The sequence below is a fragment of the Podarcis tiliguerta genome (genome assembly GCF_965153285.1).
Source record: "Podarcis tiliguerta genome assembly, chromosome: 1".
NCBI lineage: Eukaryota > Metazoa > Chordata > Lepidosauria > Squamata > Lacertidae > Podarcis > Podarcis tiliguerta.
The window spans coordinates 49,495,065-49,521,169 of NC_139534.1; the positions used below are offsets into that span (position 1 = coordinate 49,495,065).

The following is a 26,105-nucleotide window of genomic DNA, read 5'->3' on the forward strand; positions in this document are numbered from 1 at the left end:
GTGCTCTGGTCCATGGGGTCACGAAGAGTCGGACACAACTAAACGACAACACATTCTGCACGTGCAAATGGCTTTAGATACCTTATTAGGTCCATAAATTACCATGTAGCGTATATTCAACACAAAAAACACGGACAATTTGTTATTGACAAAGGACAGCTGGACATATAAAGGGCCCCATTACCTTCAGTAGCTTAGGGCCTCATCAAACCTAAATCCGGCCTTGGATAGTCCACTCGATCAGGTACCTGCCACGTGTGTATGGCTCTCATAAAGAAAGGGCCCAGGAAGGAATTAAGTGCAGGGACAATTAGCTGAAAACAAAACAAACAAACAAACAAACACACCAAATGTGAGTTGTTAAATTCAGGCTTGCAGGCACTGAGTGCATAAGCCCTGCTGGATCTAGGGCAGCATCCTGCTCTCACAATAGCTGCCTGGATGCCTTTGGGAAGTCCGCCAACGGGACCTGAGTAAAACAACCCTCTCTCCCCCCCCCCCCGTTCGATTCCCAGCAACAGGCATACAGAGGTTCAACATAAGCCTTCACTTCCACGAGTTTGTCCAATCCACCTTTAAATCCATCCAAGTTGGTGAACTTGGGTTTCATACCATCTTTTCCACCTAACAGTTCTCAGTTGAGGCGGCTTACATAGTTTAGCTGCAAGACTTCAAAGCAATGTAATCACATGCATGAAGATGCATGTTCAGACCCTATGTAAGCTGCATGGGGGCTGGAGTGTGTGTCCACATTTATAGGCCTGTGCATGTTAATAATATGCGGTGGTGCCATTGGCCTGAGCTATTTGACTATAGGTAATAAGTCTAAAACATTGGTTTTATTTGTATAAACATTTGTCTGCTTTGGATTGTTTAAAATGTTTTGCCCTGCGTAAGAAGTACACAAAGCGTAATAGATGTTCTGCATCATTGTTACATTCTTCATGTTTCTGTAAGTAAACGTAAGACAAGGAGGATGATTTATTGGTGGTGGCACCCTCCATTTGGAATGCCCTCTCCTGGGTGGCTCAAAAGGTTGAGACAGTAAACAGCTTTAAACAACTGTTACCAAGACATGCTTACCCAAGCTTTCGCTCATTTCTAATTCTTAAACTTTTTCTTTCTTGTGTACTACTCAAGTTATAACTATGATATAGTTCTGCAGTACTCAGTTTTGGCTTCTAAAAATTTATTTGATGGTCTTGTATTTTTATATGATTTTATATTCACCTTCCCCTACCCCCTTAATTATATTTCATGTAAATGTATAGATTTCTTTTTATATTGAGAGGTATACCAATTTTACCAATCAATAATCAGTTAGGTGGCTGTTTTAGTACTATGAACACTGGGGTGGGAAAAGCAATATAGAAATTATATATTATATACCTGCAAGTTGTATAGTGCTGCATAGTAGATACAATAATGAAGCTGCAGTGCTAAACACATTAAGGAGTAGGCCCCAGAGGACACAGAGTGGTTTACTTCTAGGTAAAGCATGCACTGGATTTCACCAACCTACCCTGCAGTGTTGTAATAATTATTGAGGTGCTGTACATGAAACCCTGTCAGTACATTAAGGATAATTTCCAGCTATGTCATAGCTCAACTGAAATCTGAAATCAACTGAAACTGAAACTGAATTGTCCATTAAATTCCACTGGGTCTACTCCAAGCATGACTTGTTGGCTATCACTCCGAAGCATTATGTAAATGCCAAGTATTAATGCACTTAGAAAAGACAAAAAACAAAGTGGAAATAAATATTTGTTTTATTAACACTTAGAAGTGCCATTCTCTATAGTCATTCCATAAGCTCATAAGGTTACATCCAGTAAACCTTTGCACCATAACCTTTCCAGAATTAACTTGGAAGAAAAAAAAACAACCTCCAATCTTTCATTGTATTAATTCTTGCAGGTCCTCATGCACAATCATCCTACACGAAGATGTGTACCACCAATATACAAATTTCATAAAACAGAAGTAATTTGGTCAAACACAGAATATAAACATGGCTTCTTTTTATAATCGATAAAAAACCCAAATAAAATAAAAGCCATTTACCAGCAAAAAATGACAGGTAAATACATAGTTGTTGTTGTTTTAAAAAAATCAAAATGCTTTTATACATTTTGTACAAGCACACTTTTGAGACTATGACAAGGTCAAAATGTGCATGAACAATGGAACATACCACACCATACCAGGCTATTAGTAGGCTCTTTTAAAAAAGAAAGAAAGAGAGAATACCGCTTTTCCTAACTGTTGGTTTTTGATATCCACCAGTGTGCTATTTACCCAACATGAGAATTTTTTGTTGGCAAGTCTTCAGAATCATACAAATAATCTTTCAAGCCATGAACTAGGCTGGCAAATTGGTATTCTGCTAGTACCTTCAACATGCTTTATTTTTTCCCAGTACCAGAAAATAAGGAAAGCTTTAAGATCAAGAGGGAAACATTACATTCAATGTAACAAAAAAGAACAGGCAATAAAAACATCTGACTTTTCTAAGATTGGTTTTGTGTCTCAATTTTCTCAAGCAGCTCTAAATTGAAAGATTGCCTTCAGCTTTTCAGAACAGTATTATTATTCTCTGTATCACAGAAACATTTTTAGCTCTTAAAAAAGAGAGAGAGAGAGAAACCTTACAAGACAAACCATACCATTATCCAGCCAGAGTGTTTTAATATACAATTCATGTCTAATTTTGGAAATACAAATACATTTTGAATGGTTAAAAACAAAAAATAAAATATTTTCTGAACATCAGCCAGCTGAAAATATATTTATCTAGTAAATTATCTCTCAAAGCTTTTATATATTCATCTAACTAAATGCAGTACCTTTAAAAAACAATTTTTTAAAAAACATGTAGAAATGAAACTGGAATAGGTCTGTGGGAAACAGGACAGACAGTACATAGAAGGCATTTTTATGTACCCTATATTTGGAAAGTTCTTAGACACATTTACCACAATCCAAACTCCGCAGAGGATCTGATACATATTTGAAGCTCTATTAAGCAGTGGCTTCCCTGTTCCTGTTCACGCCATGCTTCTGAGAAGCTGGGTGTGTGCACGCTGCACATCAGTGAAAAGGCATTTGGAATCTGGCTAGCATTCCAGTCAAATAATGGGCAAGGATTCAGAAATGCACTAGCTACAAAACAGAACCAAGTTAACTGTTACATTGAATTCATGATGTTAGATGGTGGTCAACTTGACCATATTTGACTGGTCAACTGGCAGGAGCCCCAAATAGCATGGAGTGAACTGGGAAGTCCCTATTCACACAGAGTTCAGTATCTGTGTCAAAGCTCTGCAGGTACAACCAAGTTGCTGGATTTGGACTATTGTGGGGGAACTAGTAAGCAAAGCTAATGTCCTGAGTTCCTCAACCAAGGTAAAGCCAGAAGTGGACACGCATTTATACGGAATCTAAAAATCCTCATTCAAAACAGTAGTACATTGCACACATACATAATCCGCATACACTCCATAACAGTTGGTCAGAGTATTAAAACAGTGTACAAATTAAACAATTTCAAAAAATGTGCAAAAGAGTCAACATTGATAGAAAAAAACACCGTTGTGTACATACGTTACAAACTGTGCCCAGCATTCAAACAGAGAATAAAAACATTTACAGAGAAACCAAGGGATTAAATAGAGAATTTGACAGCTGCATAAAAAATGTACATTAGATCCAAAGGGTAGATATACATCATCATCATCATTATTATTATCATCATTATTAGCTTTTTTAAAAGCAAAAGTCTGCTTTAACCAACATCTCTTCCCCATAACTTACAGTGACATTTTCTTAAGAAAATGGTGCAAGGTACAGATGGCAGGCTGAGCATGTTTGGGTTGCAATTAATCAAGTTTCCACTTTTGGACAAACATTATCAAGCTTTAAAATTGTGATACTAACAAATAGCAAGCCACGTGAAATTTAGACAGATTACATACCCTGTTCCAAAAAGAAAGCACAAACCTTTTATTTTAGGTCATGATTATGTGCCCATGGTGTGTGTGGGTGTGTGATGGTATTCAATACTGGGACAATCCTTTTTAAAAACAGAGTTTGTGAGTAGTTCAACCTCTGATATTAAACTAGTCTGTGAATTTGTTCAGTGTCTGACAGCCTAGGAGGGGTCTCAGGAGGGAGACATCCTTTACCAACAGGGTTTGAATGCATTACAGTCCAATAGCCAGAGAGAATTTCAGTAACCTTTTGTAGTTATTCCTTTCTTATTAAGGAGAGAGGAGGTCAAATCCATTAAAAAATATGTATATTAAAATAACCCTTCTTCCTATACAAGACCCCTTTCACCTGACTCCAACTACTTCCAATAGCATTAGTTTTGTCAAGTACTCTTATTTTAGAAATGCAGAAAAAGTTGGCATACGCAAGATAAATAAAATGCTTTTGATGCTAAGTTTCTCAGTAACCAGCAGTTTAGAAATCTTAAGTCCTGCTCACTTGGATGCATGTCTGACTTACACCGAACCAAAATAGCCAAGGGAGAAGTTTTGTTCTGAATTATTTGGAATAAAATGGACTACTTCTCCCGTAAACTTTGCAATGTTCTGGTTTGCTATGGCACAAGAAATACTTTGGCCTGTTATACTGACCTAAAGACTCACCTCGTTCCCTTCAGCTGCAAACTTTGAAGCCACAGAAATACAACTTTTGGTGGTTTAGACCAGGGGTGGTGGAGGGGGAGTACAGAAGTACTTAAATGAAAGGTGAAGGTATATATATATATCATCTATCCAAAACTCCAGTGCTAATATGTGGTGATCATAGTATAAACAAAGGGCAAATTTTGACATGAAATACATATTTCATTCGAAGTATTTATGAAATCTCCATAAAATTCACTCTACAAAATTAACAAACTGGTGATACTTTATTATGCTGCACGATCTGGTGTCAAGTTTCATCAGATCAGCCAACCATGGCTTTGATCCAGAGAACTACAAGCAGTTTTCCATCACAGAGCAAGAATTATCTCCTCCCTTTTTCTGTGCCACAGTGCTCAGCGGCCCCCCAAACACCAACTCTGGTTTTGGGGGGCAGGGTTATTGGGAATAGTTCAGGATATGATCTTCCCCTGCTTGATGCAGACTGAAGTTTTTTTTGTTTGCTTAAGCAAGGCACCTTTGGATCCCACATCCGTTGCCCTGGCAATCACTGCATGATGCTATGTGTGCCAAGCCACATTTATAGCATAGGCAAGCTGTACTGCATGCAAGCCTCGATACCATCTTGTACTTACACCCAGCAACATTTAAGGATATCATCAAAAGCCTTATCATAAGAATGAACTTTTCAAGTTTCCAAGCCCTACTTTCAGATCTAGCGTGTAGACCTCACAAATCTGACATGAAAATGGCTGGAGGTAGTGTCTTGGGAAATGTGCTGCTCCCTGTGGAGGTTTTTGCATCCGTAGCTGCCATCCCCATGTTCTGTGAAGCAGAGCAATGTTAAAGAATCGCTGACATTTCAAGAGCACAAATTGACAAAGAATCTGGGTCCAGCTCCAATTTCAGTCTGCAATTTCACAATCACTTTTATTTTTCTTTAGCAAGCTGGCCTCTTGTGAAGCAGAGAACTTCTTTATCCTTGGGAATGAGAACACAAGAACAATTCCTAGATTCATTCCATCAAAGCCAAACTGTGTCCTAATTTTACTGCTTAAGGTTCAATCAATTCTTCTAGCACTGTAGTGAGCGACCAAACGTCCGTGGAGAGAGGGGGTTTTTGCACGGCAGTCTTTACATATGAACTCGCTGCTGTATTTAAAGTTTGTATTTGAGGTAGTCGCAATGTTTCTGTTTCTTTCTGTAATTGTAATCTCCAGAATAGAGTGGTTATGCCCACATGAATAATCACGACTGACAGATATTCTTCCGCACTGAAGCAGCCTACCATAACTGATGCACCATACCCACCAATGTTGTCCATCTTTTGTACACATTCTAGATTCCATTTCTTCTGCTTTAATTGTACAATTTAACTGTACAATTGCAAAGCACAGCACACAAAAGACTAGTCAGGCTTGAGGCTTGTCAAACCATTCTATCAGATGATGCAGGTCCACATTATCAAGCTTCTTCCTAGAAGTTCCCATATCAATCTGCAGGACACAGTGTGAAGGTCAGTGTGGTCACTGCCTTGTGAATGCTGCACCATTTCAGGTGTAGCTTTTTCTTGTGACAGATTCCTCCAAGTTTTCATGAGTATTTGCTCTATACTTCACCTAAAGACCAATTCTGGTCAGTTCAATGGATAGCATAAGAATGTTTTTCCATTAAGAGATTAAGCCAGGGATGGGTTGATGGGGTGCCTCCACCATCTACAAAGTAGAATCTAACACATTTAGCATTATTAAGTATATGCTGAGAAGAAATGAAATATGTGGCACTGCAATGTAAAAGCCAATTCCAGTTTCCTACGCATTATGCATAAACACACATTTCTTTTTTAAGTAGCAACATTTCTTCCAATGGCTTTCATTTCTGAAAGTTTCAGATGAATTTATGTAAGTGTGTAATAGAGAATTTTCCATACCAAATGATCTTTCTCCTAGCTCCTGCATCAAGTCGGATTTTGGATCAGTTGTTATATACATCTCCACCTTTCATTTAAAACCTGTAAGATTTTCCCTGAGGTATGGATCACTTTTCAAATTTTGCTGCTGTACTAGAATCTCCTTGCTACGTCAGCAGGGCTAAGTCTTTACATCAACACTGAACACGAGTCAGGCAATGCCCAATAAAGCACTCACTAGCCCCTGCAGTTAGTTATCAGGTCCTGCACATTTTGCTGCCCCGCCCACCACCACCACAAGGACTGATGTACCTTGCAAACCCAGGAGTGAGCCCTTGAAATTCCACAGAGGCCACTAAGCATAACTCTTACATCACACAGTTTCATTGGCACCCTTAAAAATATTTCTGCTCACACAGCCTCTTGGGTTGCACATGGAAGTTGTTATGTCCAGCAAAGCTTAAAAAGTGGACAACAATTAACAGTCTCTAAGCTAGATAAATATCACTTTGGGCTGTGTGCAGGGGTAGAAAAGCTTTGGTTTGCAGTGATTTGCAAATGCACACATGCCAATAATACATAAAAGGAACCAACCAGCAATTAAGTACTGGTATGCTGGTGGTAGTACCTTTGCTAACTTCAATACCACCACAAGGACTTACATTCAAACAAATAAAGTGTGTCCCCAGCCCGCATAGGCATGATATATTCCAAAGATCACATATTTTAAAAAAGGAAAAAAAGGAACTATATTGTGAATGCTGACCAGCTCTCTTAAATACCTGCAGCAGTCGTCAGAGACTGCTGCAGAGATGATTGAAAGGATTGCTAGTGCAACTGACTCATTGATGCAGCATTAAATCTGGACAATGGCAGGAACAAGGTTTGTCTCATATATATATATTTCTATTTATATATATAACTAGAAAGAAAATGTGTTCCTTGAAACGGCATCTGATTTGCCTATACAAAAGCAATACTGTCACATGCTTTAAGCCAAGGGTTGGGAACCTGTGATCTTCCAGAGGTCCTATCATCCCCTAACCAGTGGCCATGCTGACTGGGATTTAACACCTTCCTTCAGAATAAGTACCATCATAGACTATATAGGGCAGCTGTTAGCAGCTCACTGAACTACTGGACATTAGGGCAGCTGCAGCATTAACCATGCATTCTGGAACAGAGTGCAAGAGTCAAAGCCTGGGTTATTTTTTTAAAAACAAGAACAATGTGGTGGTAGACCTTCCTACTTCCCACTTAGCTTAAGAATAAAGGACACTGTCAAACCAAATTAAGTGCTATTGATTTCCAGTGGCGAGAGTTGGCTGGCAGCGGGGTGGGGTGGAAACTAGGTAGTTAAATCTGAAATTTCTGCAGACGAACAAGTAACTTGTAACAACTGGGAATTTGCCATTTTCTACATTTCAAAGACTGGTCTTGCTGGTCCTGCATCACTTGTCCACTATTGTAATTAATATACAAACAAACAAAATTAAGGCATACAGATAAAGGCACTCTGCTTGATTTTTGTTGTTTGTATAACTTAATAGGTTTCGTTTCACTCCGTGGGGTGTGCATCTGAAAAATGAGTGCAACAAACTACAAAAAATAAAATGCTTTAGAAATGTAAGGACTAAAGCTTATGCTGCATATTCAAATTGCTTCCAATAGACTGTACATGATTTTGGTGAAACTTCATTTTTCTTTTAACTTCAACAAATCATGTTAGGGTTGTTTCCTGATTTTCAAAAACCTATTTTAGGTATCAAAAATCTACAGACAATGGCTGGATTCCATGTCAATGTTTTGTTCATCCAATTCTTCTCCAAAAGATGACAACTTTCAAGATATACCAAATACAAGAAGTTATGACACTAATGCATTATTGCATTACGCTCATTTCTGACTGGCTAAAATGTGCCATCAGTGTGCCATCTAAATTCTGCTAAAAACAGTGGCAAAAGCCAACTAGCATGGGTGACAATTGTTGCTGCCAGATCTGCAACTTATGTTTGGAGAGATGAATCTTTATTTTGCTGTGACGGTTCTTTTACCAGCTTTTTGTTGTTTCTAGCTTCACCCTAGAATGGTCATTTGATCACAGTCTGTTCCCAGACCAATTTCTCATAATTGTCCTTAAGAAAGATGAAGAATATTCATGATTTAAAATTTCTCTGCAAATAGCCTATACATGATAGCAGTTGTACGCAAGGTTATTGGCTTCATGGCCTCATTCTCCCTGCATCTTTGGAATTCTAGGAACATAAGAATTTTAGAATACACACCTAGAAAGGGGGGATTTAATGAACTGACAACGTCACTAGGATTCATTATGCACCCCAGTGCATGGGAGAGGATATATGCAACTTATTGAGAGATCAGTGCTTTTCTTCTAAATGAAAGTGTACACTTCTTGTAGATGTTGTTAAAAGGCTCTAAATGGTTTTGTCAGTTAGACAGCAACCCACAAAGTAATCATGTAAACACTCTGCTGTCCCATTTGGCAAAGTCTTAATTGTAAACAAAATGGTAACTTTTGGGCTCCTTAACATCAGAGCTGCTGCCATTCACTAAAATTCCTCACTGCATTTTTTGGTTTGGTGACCTCAGTGACCAATTCATGTGAGGCAAAGGGCTTATATCCAAAACTTGCACTACATTAAGTCCAAAATTGCTAAGGATTAAGAATCAGACACCTTTGATCCACTCCCCATGCTGCTTAGGGGGCAAATCACAAGTGTTTTTAATAATAACTAGCAACAATATTAAAGAACCACTGGGACTCCTATATAAGCATGTGTTTGTGATAGTATTTATGTCATCTAAATGGTATTAAAGACAGTAGTTCAGATTTTTGAAATCTCCAGAGATACTTATCTCTCTGCAGCGCTTTTACATTGCCATTGTCAAGACAAAATGCAGTACTGGAGGGGGGGGAAAGGCACAGAAAGCAGGCACCTTATTCTGCTAGGTTCCCCCAAACCCTTGTCTAGCCACAATAAGGAAATGGACCTGCAGCTGAGAGAAACAAGCTGTGCACTGCAAGCTGGTGGGTTAATATAGAATCTGAATGCTGCCAAGCTTCAAATAGTTCCTTTTAAAACAATTCAAGAAGAGTTTAAAATTCATATGCTGCAATTCATACATTCTTTTTGAAGTCCATTCTCATACTTTTTGGTAACAGAAGTAAACGCAAGTAAGCGCAAACTTTTGAACTGCATGCTTCAGCACAGGTATTCAGAGACCAAAATAAACAGAAATGCAATTTGAACCCTCCAGCCCTCCGTCAAGGCTCTGGTTCTTTAGAACAAATGAAATGGGAGGATGAAACAGCATACTACTTCAGATCATAAAGCTGATTTTGGGTTACTGTAAGCTGCTCTGTTTAGGGACAAAAAAGGTGTGGGAAAATATGTAGGTAGTAAGCAATATAACCAAAAACCATAAGGCTCCCCCCCCCAACTAGTAAGATTTAGGTTGCAAAGAACTCTAGAAAAGCAGAACTCATATCTGTGAAGTCTGCTAGTAGCATCTACTTGCTTTGTCCTAGAGAACTGCAGCCAGCTAAATAACCAAAAAGCCTGACTACAAAGTAAATTCTGTTTGGATTTTATTTGAACTCTGAATGCCTGAAGCTCTGAAACGACTCCAAACGTTTGCATATTCCCCCTAAATGACCAGTAAGAGGTATTGTCCTACTTGCTCTATGTTGTACCTACACAACTAATACTCTAATAACATTGTTACCCTTCACATAATCAATGAGTACTATCATACCTGTACACTATAAAGTAATGTTAACATTTTTAGGCCCCTTTTAACTGCTCAAAATTTAGGGTTTCAGAGATTCACATTCTCCCTTCAGGTTCCACAAGCGAGTGGTGTGTAATAAGAAGCCAAAAAAAGCTGACTTTATTTCCTTCCTCAAGGATCTCTCCTAAGATTATACTGCTACCCACCCTGAACAGTGGGGAAGAAAAGAAAACTGAAACCATCACTACTACTCCTCTGCCTCAGACACTAAAACAGCAACTATGGTATAGGTGGCTGAGCTAAAGATAAACAGGTTAAGGCAGATCCAGACTCCTAAAAGCAAGCCTCAATTCTAGATTTTAGCACATTTTCCCATCCTCACATTTTAAGATTAAGTCTTGGTAGCTTTCCTAGGTGATTTTTTAAAAAAGTTCACTCTTCCATCCTCGCCTCAATCATGGCTTACACATATCTGAGACTTCTAAAGGCAAGAGGTGATACGACAAATCCCAAATGATTGGCAATCCAATAATAAAAAGCACCAAGAGACACTGTTCTTGACACAGCTAAACAGCAAGGGTAGGCAGCCAGTGACTTTAGCACCAAATTTATATTCTGCAGCTCAAAACAGATATTCAAAGAATCATATTAAAAAGTGTACACTACTGAATGGCATCCAAGCTAGAAACTTCTGTCAGCTGTTAAAAACTAGGAGGAGATACGATAGCCATTTTCAATTATCTAAAGGGCTGTCACATGAAGATGGAGCAAGCTTGTTTTCTCTGCTCCAGAGGCTAGGGTTTGAACCAATGGCTACAACTTACAAGAAACAAGATTCTGACTAAACTTTCTGACAGTAAGAGCTGTTCAACAGTGGAACAGACTTCCATAAGAGGCGGTGGACTCTCTCTCCTTGGAGGTTTTTAAGCCGAGATTGGATGGCGACCTGTCATGTATGATCTAGTTGAGATCCCTGCATTGCAGAGGGTTGGGCTAGAAGATGATCCTTGGAATCCCTTCCAACTCTACAATTCTATGACCACTCAGCCAAAAATCAGGTGAGATTTTGATGAAAATTGGAGGGGGCAAATCCCAATGGCCCAGTCCTATGCGTATTTACTCAAAAGTACCGGTAACTATTGTCTTGTTTAATGGTGCTTATTCTCCAGTGAGTGTGCTCAGGATTGCAACCTTAGTTACTGTTTCTGTAGAGGGGAAGGTTCATTAAACATGCTCCTCAAATCACTGCACTAGAGGAAGACTTTCAGTTCAACAAGTCTTTAGCAGGAGCAGCAACACTTTATAAGAGGTCACTTACAGGCTGCAATGATTGTCTGCTAGATATTAAACAATTCTAAACAGTGACAATGGAGTAGAGCAAGGAAGTCTGACAAATATGCTCAGCATAGTTTGGTACACTTTGGAGACTGGGGAGTCGATACTTCCATCTTAGCCTCATCCCACATTCCATTAATGGACCAAACAATGTACATTTGTGTATGTTTACTTGATTTGCATGTTTTACACAATTTGCATAGTTACAGTATGATGGGAGTTTAGAAATCTTAACCTTAGGGATCTTCCTACGAGGAACTGGAAAAAGAGTGTATAAGAAAGATGAGAACACGTCTGTAGGAGAAGACAACAGACAGTGGGCCACAGAGAGGGATCAATACCTATGGTATAGAAGGAAAGTCAATCACTGGAATCACACCCAGACTATTATACTTCTTTCATTCTTTTTTGGTAGCAAAAATTGACCATTTCTCTTTTATTCACAATTAAAAGGATTTGCTTCTTTAAGAACTAAAGAAATTCTTATTCTTAGAAGTCCACTCAGTATGATAGTTTCTACATTAGTTAGGTACTATATTTCATAGAAAACTGCAAGAGTCTCTTAGTGTGACCTAGAGTAAATTTTGTTCAATCAACTTTCAATTCCCAAACTTTGAGTGCTCATAGTGCTCTGCATCCTTTAACCATAGCTAAAGGATCAGATATTATCTCTAAGCCTCTTGTGCCCCTGCTCCCAACTGCAAATTTCCCTTGTTGGCTTTTTTAACCACTTACAACTGTAAACAGGAGTTAGGGCTTGCAACTCTTATTTCTAACCTGTGGCTAAAGTATTGGGAGCGTTATATACATGCATGCAGCATATCACATGCATAGCATTACATTGTTCCACATCTGATTGCTGTTGAGACTTATGACATTTTTTTAGCTTATTAATGGAAGATAGTGTCACCGACTATGGACTGTCCATGTAATATCTGCACACCTGCAGTATGTTTGGTTTGCCAAGGATGCTTTTATACAGGCTGCGCTGAATTTCCCTAGGAAACGTTTAATAGCAGCATTAAGAAACATCACCTCTGGAAAACAGACACTGTGGCACCAGAAACTAGAATTATTTCCTTTCAGGAACTTTCCCCAATTTCTTGAAGGGACAGAAAGTATTAAAGCATTCTAAAGGGGTTTCTTTTCTTTTCAAAACTATATTCAGGTGTCCAAATATGAATGTACACATTTGGGATAATAATGTCAAATCTGAAATTATTTTAATTACTAACAGTCAGATAAGGTATAAAATGTACTTTAGAAAAAGGACAGTAAAAATGGTACCTCATTCTTTGTGCCTCCATCAGGGTCAGCGTGCCGGAACTTAATTATATTGTTGCGATGCACATGGAAAACTATTTCTACGCAGCTTGCTTTCTCTTTTTGCTTAAAAAGAGGAGGGATCGTCTATACTCCATATAAAAAATCTGGAAAGCCAAATTCTGCAGGCTCACCACGATGCAAATTCTGCAAATACTATTTGATTATTAAATCAAATGTACTTAAGACAAAGACTTCTGTTTAGCATCAACATAAATGGTAACGGCTTAACTTTGACACTGATACCTATTCAAGTACTTTAAAATTTCATCGTAAGCATGATAATAAAGGAAGGAAGGAAGGAAGACTGGGTCTCATTAAGTATTTTATGCAACAGACAGACCAGTTGGGACAGCATGAAGGATGCAGAACAGAAAATTATCCAGAGAGAAACTAGCCTTCACCCTGGCCACCAGAGGCCCCGTCCAGCACAACTCATTGCGGTTCTTAGCAGATTAAGTAAACTAACTTGTGGCACAGTATGTGAAGCCTTCAACTGTAAAGGTTTATGGATCTACAGTAATCTGTTTATCTACGATTCCTGGTCTAGAACATTCACACATCAGAACTACTTGACTCAAAAGACTCTTGAACTACTTCAGCTAGAGAACCCTCCTGTATATTCTTTTAAAATTATAAATATACATTTGGTTGCAGGCGATGCACTAGTCAGATTTCTTTTCCAGAATACACCTTGGTTGGCAGTTTGAGTTTGCAGCTTTTAAACCTGTTTCCAATACTGTGGATGAGCCTCATGTCAAAGCTGAAACACAACCAAAACCTCCCAGGGCATCTATCTACATATTACAAAGAACAATTGGACACATTTTCCTTTTCTATATCTGCTAACAACATGTATATTTTTCCTGCATCCTGAGTTAATCAGTAGTGCTAGGAAAAAAAACCTTAACACACAATTCCTGGCAGTCCCAATAACTTGCCTTTCCCCCCTTAAATAAGGAATGAATATGTACTAAAGTGCTTTATGCGAACCACATCAGTACATTACCGAAACAAAAAGATCTTAAGTCCTAAATGGGGAACGAAATCTGCAGTGTAAATATGCAGAGATTATTAACAATCTATATGAAATAAAGAATCAAGAGAAACAACTTCTCCCTTGTCTTTTCTCAACCTTGTGTAAAAAAAAGTGCAGTCAGAAAATAAATGCAGTAGGTGACAGCTGGGTTGAAGCAGGCCATCAGTGATAATGTGCAAACGTGTGTCTTAGCAGTTCATCTGCGGATGGTCGCAATTTGGCCTCAATAAATATTCGCTTCAGAAAATCCCGACCGTGGTCCGAGACATGAGGTGGCAGCTGGGGATTGGTTGGCTGTGTGGCAATTTTAAAGATGGCAGCCATTGCTTCAAACTCTGCCCAAGGTGGTTTCTCCGTGAGCATTTCTACCACGGTACAGCCTACACTCCTGTAACAGTCAAGAATGAAAAGCAAGTTGAAGTCACATAAACTAGTAAGTATCTTTACTATCTGCAAGAGTAAGCAGACAGGGATATCTAAAGAGCACAACTTACATTCAGTTCAAAAGACTGCATTTCTTTCACATGTTGGAGTAGTGTGCATTATACCAGTAACCAGAACATAATAATTTTGTTGCTAGATCTAATGATTAATCTATAATAACTTAATTACCCAACAGCACCACAAAGGGTTTGTACACTTGTAGACACATTTACCTAAAAACCATAGGCCAGCAAAAGTGTTTTGTGTTACAATTAAATTAATGATTAATCTCTAAAATGGTGGGAGACTGAAATTGCACTGAAGAAAATTAGAATAAGAAGTTTGGAGCTACATTAATTCAATATTTAAAGTTGCCCCTCAATTTTAGAACTGCCTGTTCCAGTTTGTGCATTTTGGTTTCCTCTGAAATTTCAGACTGAGCCAGACAACTCTCCCAACTCTCACTCACAGGGACTTCAGGGGAGAGCCACATTGCCCTTGTCGAGAAAAAGGGCATACAGCATTTTCAAAACAAACAACTGCATTTTTTTATGTGGAAAGGTTTTCGATGCTTATTGTTGTAATAATCTTATGCAAACGCTTTGTGAGATACTTCTGAAAAGTGACATAAAATACCTTGGAAAGCAAGGAAATAGCTGCAATCACTGCAAGAAAAGAACTTACAAATCTTCTTACAAAGAAAACTCACACACAGCAGTCTCTGAAGCTAGAATAATCTATTAGAAGCACTCCTTTCAGAAGCATTCTCCTTTCACAAACATAAGCCAAACTAAATGCAAGTGATCCCAACAATGGTATGGGCCAACGGATGGTGACTTGAGATAAGGCCTTCTCAGTAGTCGCTTCCTGGGACTCCCTTTCTGTAGAATGCATTTGTTTATCACACTGATGACACTTGGCTGTAAACTGAAGACACTTTTGCTTGCCCAAGCTTTTAGGACATGAACATTGTCTGGCGATTCAGCAGTTCTTTATTACTGCTTATGTTTTTCTATATCACAGAGAATTTCAGATGTTTTAATCATTGTAACTATTATCATGTTGTATAAGTGCCTGGGCTCCTGCAGGACAAAGGGCAGGATGATGATAATAATAAACGATAATAATAAAATGTCAGAGTGAAGAGTTAAAACTAAGCTTTCTCCATGATATGCTAGTTTAAAAAAAATAAAAATCAGGAATACATTTGTTGTAGGGAGGAATATTATCTGAGACCCCACCTGTAACATGAAGTAGTCTAGACCCAAGCCATACCAGAGCATCAGTTCAAAAAATGGGAGCCCGTGAGCTGTATCAAAAAGGCAATGGATCATCCCAGGCTCCTCCAGAGATCATTTTCTCACATGTATTACCTGAATTCTTTCACAGATCTGTACACAACTGACCAGTCATATTGCCCTGCTTACTAATGCCATATCATTATGCCACTTCTTCATAACTTTCTAATCCAGATTTGTGAACAGTGTGTCCTAAGTAGATGAAAATACACACACACACACACACACACACACACACACACACACATGTGTCAAGCATACCATTTAATGTTAAGACCCCTGTACAACTGATTTTCATTGGAACAGCATAGACATACCAGATATCTGCTTTCCTCCCATACCCTTCTCCACTAATGACTTCTGGACTCATCCAGTATGGCGTTCCTGTGGCAGACTTCATACCTGTACCAGACAAGCAAATTGTTTGAAGCCGCTTGCTGGCACCAAAATCGCCCAGCTTAACATTCCCTGCAGAGTCTCTGAGAATATTTGCACCTGCAAAACACAGAAAGATAAGGTTTGATGTATATCTGGTAGCAGGCTAGCAGAATCTTACATGACATTACACATACATCTGCTCAACGTAGAATTCAATGTTTGACTCAGTGGCCCTTGCATACAAGTTAATACATTTGTGTACACAGATCACTTCCTGGAAAATGACCCAGGGTGTCTTGGCACTTCACCCACATAAGTAGGCCAAGGTAGAGAAGACAGGATGAGGAAGTAGAAATAAAATTACTATGTGTCAAGAAGTGTGTGAGCCTGGGGCATTTGCCATGCTGTTTTCCCTGGGCTTTGGAACTGTATATGGCTGTTTTGAGAATTTGGTGCAGTGTCCATGTCAAGACTATGAGCCAGACTCAAACTGCAACTAAGCCATGCACTCCCTCGTTGGTGATCTTAGGCAAGCTGTTATTCTTTCAGCAATATGGGGATAATACTGGCATACAAGGAACATTTTACACATTAGCATCATAGTATATGTGAAGCTCTTTAGGCACTGAGAAAAGCACTGTGTAAACACTAAATATTGCCAACCTTTGTGGTTGAAATTCCAAAAACAGTGGTACCTCAGGTTACAAACGCTTTGGGTTACAAATGTTTCAGGTTACAAACTCTGCTAACCCGAAAGTAGCTGCTCCGGGTTGCAAACTTTGCCCCAAGATGAGAACAGAAATTGAGGAATGGTGGCACGGCAGCAGCAGGAGGCCCCATTAGCAAAAGCGTGCCTCAGGTTAAGAACGGACCTCCGGAACGAATTAAGTTCATAACCCAAGGTATCACTGTACTGGAAAAGCATTCACAATGAATAAATGGAAAAGATTCACCTATTGGTACCATGATAGAGTTGTTTAATGTTCTGACTGCTTTGGAAATGTTTTGAGAATTTTTTGACAAAGCAATATGAATGAGAGAGTCTGTTAGAATTTTCTAGCAGTCTTACTTGAAATTATGTCTTAACTTGAAACGTTGTAAACTACCAACAGATATATTTATATTTTAATTGCAAGAAGAACCTTGAATAAAACATTGTCTTGTTTTCATCATAAAGGTTTGGCTCATCACTGGCATTTAGTTAATAGTTGTTATTTTTTTCTAACCACATTACTTATCTACAATTTGGTAAGTGTACACCTTCAACAATTCTCCCATTCTTACCTTTAATATCTCTATGTACAATCATGTTACTGTGCAAATAATGAACTCCTTCCAAAATCTGCCGGGTATATTTCCGAGTCACATTCTCCGTGAGTGCGCCATATGCCTTCAACTGATCTTTAATTGAGCCCTAAAGACAAAGGAAGAATAAGAATACTGTAGCACCTGTTCTAAGAGTAGAGTCACTCTTGCATGAAAAATGGCTGCATTTAAAAATGTTTCACAAGTTTGTAGAAGCAATCCTCTAAGGACCCTTCCCCTATCTGGCCTTAACTCTAACTAGCCCACATTAAATGACTATCTATATCCAGATCTCTGGCTTACCCCAGGCATATATTCCATAAATATAGAGAGTGTTCTTTCGGGAGGGTCCCTCAAGCAGCCATAATACTGAACAATTCTCTCATGTAGAAGGTTTTTCAGAAGCTGAATCTCACATTCAAGTGCATTTACCTCCTGGAACGCAAGAGCACAGGATTAGCCTTAACAGAATCTGACAAGCAGGTTTGATTCAAACAACCATAAACACATCATTTAACTTGCACTTGGAACCGAAGACTTCCAAAGGCCACATTGGGGCTCATCCTTTAGCTCACTATTAGAAATCCTTGAACTTGGGGAATTAGCAAATCCACCACCCCAACTATTAAATAAGAGTGGCTAAATTGGACAGTACGTATTATTTTATCTAGTACACCACATAAAATTACCATTTTCTTATATAAAGACTGGACTTTTCCAAGTCCCTTTGAAATGAATCTGAGCAATTTAAGAGTCCTTATTCTGTTATTTTCACTGCACAGTGGCCTCTTCTTAATGTCCACATGGCAAAGTTACCTTGTAGCAGCAAAAATAAAACTACATGAAATTTTCAGAATATTATTGACTGATGATTGATTGTATTCATAGCCTACCTTTTTTCTACATGGAGCTCAAGGTGGATTGTACATGGTTCTCCCCCTTGTCATTCAGTCCCCACAACAACCCACGAGGTAGGGAAAGACAGTGACTGGCCCAAGGTCACATCCAGTGAGCTTCATGACTGAGTGGGGATTCGAACCCTAGTCTCCCAGGTCCCAGTCCAGCACTCTAACTACTATGCCTCGCCGGCTCTGGAAGTAGTTGGGTAACAGATACATGAAGCACCTCTCCATATATGAAGCTACCTGGACACTGCATTCCTGGTCCTGTTCTGCCTCCTCCAAGGAATGTGGAGGGAGGCAACATAGAAACAGACCTTTGCAGTGGTGGCTGCCCATTTGTGGAATACTCTACCCAGGGAAGTAAGCCTGGTGCAATCATTGTTTGCTTGTAGGTACCAGGCTAAAGCGTTTGCGCTCAAACATCGGGAAAGAGAATTAGTTTTTAAAAAACTTTTAATGCTCATCCTGTTAATGAGGTAAGTAAGATTTGTCCTACTATTACACATATTACTGGATGAGCATGTTCAGGTTTTTTTTTATTGTTTTATACTGAGTTTTAATGTATTTTATGCTGGGACACTCCTCTGTGTGAAAAGTGGTTAACAACAACAACCAACCAACCAACCAACCAACCAACCATCAACCATAACCAGTACTCTTACCTTGCTGGTCTCCGGGCTGTCAGGATCAAACTGAACTTGCTTAACAGCTAGCTCACGTCCTGTATCTGCATCATAGCATAGATAAACTCTGCCAAATGCACCCTGCCCCAGGAGTTTACCTAGTCTCCAGTTAGTTGGAGCTCTTGGGGCTGAAAACAGAATATAAAAAAATCAATTTCTATTACTCAAAGAAAAAGGATCAGAAGATCAAAACTTCAAGGAATGTTTCAGCAAGGATTGATACATACACACATTGCATTTTGCAACATAAGTATTTAAAGAGAACATTTAAGACGACAATCTGTAGTAATGCTCAAGAATGCAAGCCACAAACTACTCTTGCATTCCACACTTTAATGCAACTAAATTAACTTAAAATAAAAAGTGGCACTTTATCTGGCAGAAAAATCATTAAGCTTTTAATATTATTAATCAAAAGTAAATGTGCATCAATAAATATCCCCTGAGCAGTTTGCAACATGGCATGTTGTAAAAATGCTAAACATTTTCCATCTGTCAAAAACTCAAAGAAAATACTCATTAAGCACAGCAGTGTGACTAATAAGCCGGCTGCTGATGTCTCTTGAAAACTTATCCATGCATCTAAGGATAGAACATTAGTTAATAGTTAAGTAACTATTTAGTTTCAGTCTGTACCAGATGCCTTTTCAGTCCAAAGTATCTCACATAAAAGATTACTTTGGACTGAGGAGGCACCTAGTACAGACTGAAACTAAATAGTTGCTTATGATAGCAATGTACTCAATTAGGGCAACAAACCATTACAGTTGCTCGGTCACATACAACTTAGTAACACACCTGTCAGGTGTGAGGAAAGTTTTTTGTTAAATATGACACAGTTTTTTGTGAGGGACAATGTATTGAAACATTTCCTCCTAATGTCCCAGGTTTGCCCATGGTGTATCTCTTTAGAATTACCAATTTCCCCACAAAAGTGCTAGAAGCTAGTAATGCAAGATACCTGTGTGTATTTGACTTTTAGGGAGACGTCTGTGCCAGCTGTTCTTCCAAAGAAATAGGCACATGCAATACACAGGCCCTCTGCAGGCACTCAGTAGGAATGCAGAAAGGGACAAGCAGGAATACACAGGCTGAGCTCCATTGTCTCAGTGTCACTGTGCATGTCGGGCACAAACTCCAGCTGATGCATGTGGGTTTTCCAGCAAGGGGACAGTCCTGGGGGCTCTACCCACGAGCAACACTGACTGCTGCTTCACAAGAGCCAGGAGGCTTATATGAAAGTCATTCTTGTCCTACTTTTCTGTAGGTGTAAACTGCTAACATTCAAATAGCAGCACAGGAACTCACTGGGACAAAGAGACTCAAAGTAATTGAAAAGAAAAATAGGAACGCAGGTAGTCCAGTAGAGAGTGGGGGAAGTACATGCAAACTTTAAAATAATGGCAAAAGAAATTATTTGAGACATCATCAGACAAGCAAAAAAAATGAAGATCCGAAAAGCTGCCTTGTTCAGATCGATGAAAATGTTGCCATGGCTGGTCTTAGTACAGGGTGGATGGAGTGACCACTCCAGGCACCATAGGCCATTCTCCTGAAGCATTTCCAAATGAGAACAAGAGGGCCATGTATTCAAGCCAAGTAGGTTCAACCCACAGACAATGTCAAGAACTGACACCTTGGGGACGTTAATAACCAGGGGATATATGGATAGAGAAGGGACGTGGGTGGCGCTGTGGGTTAAACCACAGAGCCTAGGACTTGTCAATCAGAAGGTCGGTGGTTCAAATCCCTGCCATGGGGTGAGCTCCCATTGCTCGGTCCCTGCGCCTGCCAACCTAGCAGTTCGAAAGCACGTCAAAGTGCAAGTAGATAAATAGGTACTGCTCTGACAGGAAGGTAAACGGTGTTTCTGTGTGCTGCTCTGGTTCGCCAGAAGTGGCTTAGTCATGCTGGCCACATGACCCGGAAGCTGTACGCTGGCTCCCTTGGCCAATAAAGTGAGATGAGCGCCGCAACACCAGAGTTGGCCACAACTGAACCTAATGGTCAGGGGTCCCTTTACCTTTACCTATAGGGATAGAGAACTGAATAAGCTAAGCTTGGGTTCACCCCAAATCAGACATCACCACCTCTAGGAGAGTATCCTCTATGTGATGGCACAAAATTGTGTACAGTTCAGCACTTCTATGGGGTAGAAAATCTGTCAAGCATTTGGGGTACCTTATTCATTTCCACCCACACTGGCTGTTATTAGCATGGAGGAACCATACTACATTGAGTCTTATGCTGAAAAAAGTGTTGGCCCAGATGCCAGAAGATCATGACAGCGACTGCCATCAACAGATTTTACTGATGATTTGGCAAAGGAAATTTACAAAATAAGTTCCAGAGGTTTTTGTTTTTCAAGATTTGGTGTTAATAGGTTTTAATAACAAATTTACAAAAAAGGGACCCATTTGACCCCAAAGATTCCAAAATATTACACTGTCAAGTGACTATTACTTTTCAGCCATGTTCAGCAACTGGGAATGGAAAAAGAAATCTGTTTTGTATTGCGCTATATATATTTTGGTATGGGGTTGTTGTTTTGCTAGTCTGATTGTTCTCTCAAAAACAATGCCTTTTGCAATCATTTTAAAGTTACCTTATTTTTACTGGACTTGTCTGTCACATGGCATTATATGCAGCTTTTTTCCTTACAGCGGCTAGGCGGACTGATATCCATGACTGTCAAAGTAGGATTGTCTATGTCACTTCCTCTTCTTCGCATCCGCCCATCTTCATATTCTGGAGTGAAAACACTGCTCCCACTGCTTGTACTCAATGAGTGATCAGTTGGGCTGAAGCTAACTGGGGATCGTAAGCTGTTTCCTTGGGTTCTCCTAGCTCGTGGAAAGGTTTTACGGCCTGCAGAAATGAACAAAGAAACCTACAATACAGGACCATGAAACATTATTTTCATTTGTACATTCCACTGGAAGCAAAGGACAGTAACTGAATGCTGGATAGACTAGAACCACACATTTCTACCTCAATGGCAATCACAAATGAACAGAGCATGCTACCTCTAGATTAAAAAATAAAGAAAAGTGCATAGGATCAATGAGGAATAAGGAAATACCTTCCAAAGGAAACAAATCTAGCACCATCTCTTGGAAGATTGTACACATTCAGCAGACTCGGATCCAACTCTTAACACAACGTTTTCTGTGTGGAAAGAGGAACTTAACTTGGGGAAAGGCCACAGCTCTGTGGCAGGCAGTCCCAGATTCAATCTCTGATGGCATGTACAGGAAAATGTCTCCTATCTAAAACCCTGGTGATTCCCTGCCTGTCAGTAGGCAAGTGTTTCTCAGCCAGTGGGTTCCAACCTGCAAGTGGGGCACAAGGCTTGTACAAGTTGGCCAAGGGCGTTATAAGTAAGCCCCAAATAAGTACTGCTTATAATTCTTCATTGGTAGGATGAATACCTCTTACAACTTTTATTATAATGCTGTATTGAAACTTGTAACTGAACATGGGAAAGAGTAAATTTTGCATTACAGCATTTGCAAACCACCTTATGGTGGCTGAAAAGTGTTATGGAATTTTTTTGCCTGGATGCCTCAAGTAATGGCTATAAAACTGGCAAACTTGTAGTTAAAATGCATGAGGACCTAAGGTCCTAAATTCATGTGATAATAAAACAATGGGCACCATACCAAGTCAATTTTGACATGGGTTGCCGTATCAAAAAAGACTGGGAACCACTGGGGTAAACATCCCTGCGCTTGATGGACCAAAGGTCTGACTTGGAATAAGACAGCGTCCTATGCTCCTCTGTGACAACGAGGAAATAGATCTCTCCTCATGAGACAGATGAAGGTAGTTTCCACTCATTCCTTCCCCTTGCAGCCCCCTGAAAAGCTGTTCCGAAGGGTTGAGGGCCATTCCGGAATAGAACTTGGGGTGGTGCTGGGGGCTGCAGTGGAAAATTTGCAAATACTGCCTTCCCCTCTCTCCCTTCTTTCCTCCAGGGTGAGACTCTGCAGGATCTCAGCCCTTTCTGCAAATAGAGAACTTCTTTTGTGGGAAGGCAACTATGGCTTTAAAAATATAGTACAATGCAGTAAAACATAGTACACTGTTACCTTTATTAAAACTGGGAGTAGTTGTAATGAGATTCAGATACGATAATGCCCGTGGGTAACAAGAAACAACGGAAAATTTTCCAGAGTTATTTAAACAGCAGAATCCACAATTAAGTTGTCGGCAAGAAACACGACTCAGCTGCCTCTGTGTAATATTTGTATTTGTTATGCTGGAAGCCAATGGAAGTTAATTTGGGAATAAATTCCACCTAATTCAAAGGGGTTTACTAACAGGCACATAATATGAAAGTGGCCAAGTTGTAGAGCATCTGCTTTGTATGCAGAAGGACATCATGTTCAATCCCTGGCATCTTCACGCAAGGCTGAGAGAGAGTTTAGTCTGAAACCCTGGAGAACAGTGCACAGTCAGGGTAGACAACACTGAGATAGCTGCACCAAGGGTTTGACTTGGTACAAGGAAGCTTCCTATGTTCCTAAAGCAGCAATCCTACATTTAGGTTGCTTTACTCCCCCCCCCCCCCCAATTTCAAACAGTGATTTCTGCCTCTAGGCCATCCAGAAAACTCATGAAAATTAATTATGTTCTTAAATCCATCACACACTGTTATGGTTGCATACAACAGATCAAGAATTAAGGAACATTTCAAACTTGGAAAGGAGACCAGCCAAGAAATACTTTTTTGTATTGCAGAGCACACACAACTGAAGATTAAAACTGCCTCCCTTCTGGATAGGAAAGAGCATTATGGTGTGTGGGGGGGTTTTTTTGGGGGGGGGAAGCTTTCACGAAAGTGTTAAGGGGCCCACAAACTTACCATCATTGTAGTCTTGATGGTGGTATGAAATATGATACCTTCGAGGGTAAGTTCCACCTTTGCCAAACTTCTCAAATATAGGAAGATCATAATCTAAAGGAAAAAACAATTAAGTTCCTGTTCTCAATTAGGCTATTTTAGGTTTGGATGAAAAAGTTAAGTGAGTTAGTCAAATGATCAACCAAAATAATCAAGGGGACAGAGTAATTCCCCTGTAAGGAAAGGCTGCATTATTTGGAGCTTTTTGGTTTAGAGAAAAGACGAGTAGGAGGTGACACAACAGAAGTTTGTAAAATTATGCATGGCATAGAGAAAATGGACAGAACAAAGTTTTTCTCCTGCTGTCATAGCACAAGGACACCCAACAAAGCTGAATGTTGAAAGATCAAGGACAGATAAAAGAAAGTACTTCTTTACACAGCACATAGTTAACCTATGGAACTCACTGCCACAGGATGACCACCAACTTGGATGGTTATAAAAGAGGTTTAGACAAATTAATAGAAGTTAAGGCTATTAATAGTTATTAGCCGTGAGAGCTATGCTCTGCCTCCAAATAGCTATGCTCTGCCTCCACTGTTTTTTTGCGGCTTATAAGTGCATGCTTCATCTCCACTGATATACTGATTTACTAACATTTCAAAAAATAGTAAACATTTTTGTATGAACATAGGGTTGTTTCTACTTTTCATACTTTTGTCATTGTTACGACAGCCTCAAAGACAAATAAAACGTTATTAGGTTAAACTTTATGCATACATCCAGGCACACAATGAAGTTACAGTAGAAGATTTTCTAAGGATAGCATCGGAAGCTGTATGCATTTGTTTTACCTACCAGAAAACTCTTGGTGATTATCTGGGTAGCTCTGGGCTCTTGGCATCCGGGACTTCGGGTAGTTATCCCTATAAGTAGAAACACTGAACTATTACATCCTCGTGTATAGCACTACCTGAATTCTGTTACCTCATTGTTTTAAAGATCACAGCAGAAACAAGTGCAGATTATGTGGTTCTTACCCATCTAAAGGGCTGTCAAGCGAAGGGCAGCTTCCTGAGCCAGAGTTTTCAGGACTGCTCAATGATAACGGATCCAGCATCTGGAAACAAAAGTACAAGGAAGTTTGAAGAACTATCACTACAAGGGTGTAACATACATAGGCAATATGCAACAAGCTGGGAAACACAGACTATAGTTGTCCAGGCTCTGCTAACATTCTGAATTGCTTACTGTAACACATTATACATAGTGCTACCTTTGAAGATGTCTCAGAAACTTCTGCTAGTAACCCAGTAGCTGCATGATGAGCTAAGCAGACACTAGTAAAAGGTAAAGGTATAAGGTACCCCTGCCCGTACGAGCCAGTCGTGACCGACTCTAGGGTTGCGCGCTCATCTCGCTCAAGAGGCTGGGAGCCGGCGCCGTCCGAAGACACTTCCGGGTCACGTGGCCAGCGTGATGAAGCTGCAACTGGTGAGCCAGCACCAGTGCCACACACAGAAACGCCGTTTACCTTCCTGCTATAAAGCGGTACCTATTTATCTACTTGCACTTAGGGGTGCTTTTGAACTGCTAGGTGGGCAGGAGCTGGGACCGAACGACGGGAGCTCACCCCGCCGCGGGGATTCGAACCGCCGACCTTACGATCAGCAAGTCCTAAGCACTGAGGTTTTACCCACAGCGCCACCCGCGTCCCCTAAGTAGACACTAGCGAAGCACAAATTTGGATACTGGGAACACCTTAATCCAGTGTTTAAGGAGATACACTGGCTACCAGTTCATTTCGGGGCATAATTAAGCATTGGTGTTAGAGATGAGCACATTTTCTCAAGCTCACCTCAGATTTATTGGTAAATTATCAGAGATCTTCAGGGGATGGGAATGAGAAAAATCTCATTCCATTTTTCTGAATAAATCTGGTAATTCAGAAAAATGCCCTTGTGTAAATATTCACCAACCCACATTGCTAACCCTCCCAAAAAACATATCCCCCCCATTCACTTACCTTGCAAGCAGTAACAACAACATGAAGGAAGAAAAGGAGGGAGGTTTTTCCTTCCCTTTCTGCCACTTGCAACACTGCTTAGCTAAGCCTGAAGGATCATAGCATATATAGTTGTACCAAGAGTTGCCTTTGGGAGAGCTGCATCTCCCCTGGCCATGGTCCACTGTTAGGTCAGGATAACAAAGAAGGTAACAAAGGATCTTAAACAGCAAAACCTTAATGCAGTAGCC

General features: G+C 39.8%; 1 protein-coding gene across 2 annotated transcripts in view; it reads right to left on the reverse strand.

Annotated features, from left to right (window-relative positions):
- Positions 1 to 1,754: 1,754 nt before the first annotated feature.
- MAP3K2 (mitogen-activated protein kinase kinase kinase 2) overlaps positions 1,755 to 26,105 on the reverse strand; it is a 38,168-nt gene continuing 13,817 nt past the window's right edge. Inside the window, exons 9-18 of one of the 2 annotated variants that reach the window (XR_014508772.1) lie at positions 24,890 to 24,969; positions 24,708 to 24,775; positions 23,871 to 23,963; positions 21,665 to 21,871; positions 18,983 to 19,131; positions 17,722 to 17,853; positions 17,398 to 17,527; positions 16,053 to 16,230; positions 5,074 to 14,402; positions 1,755 to 5,036 (exon numbers count right to left, since the gene is read on the reverse strand). Coding sequence is in view for 1 of the 2 variants with exons in the window: in XM_083430880.1 (XP_083287006.1) it covers positions 14,177 to 14,402; positions 16,053 to 16,230; positions 17,398 to 17,527; positions 17,722 to 17,853; positions 18,983 to 19,131; positions 21,665 to 21,871; positions 23,871 to 23,963; positions 24,708 to 24,775; positions 24,890 to 24,969 (1,263 nt within the window). In the remaining variant the exon portion in view is untranslated. Of the gene's footprint in view, positions 14,403 to 16,052; positions 16,231 to 17,397; positions 17,528 to 17,721; positions 17,854 to 18,982; positions 19,132 to 21,664; positions 21,872 to 23,870; positions 23,964 to 24,707; positions 24,776 to 24,889; positions 24,970 to 26,105 lie in introns of both variants that reach the window. The other variant, XM_083430880.1, reaches the window with a different exon arrangement.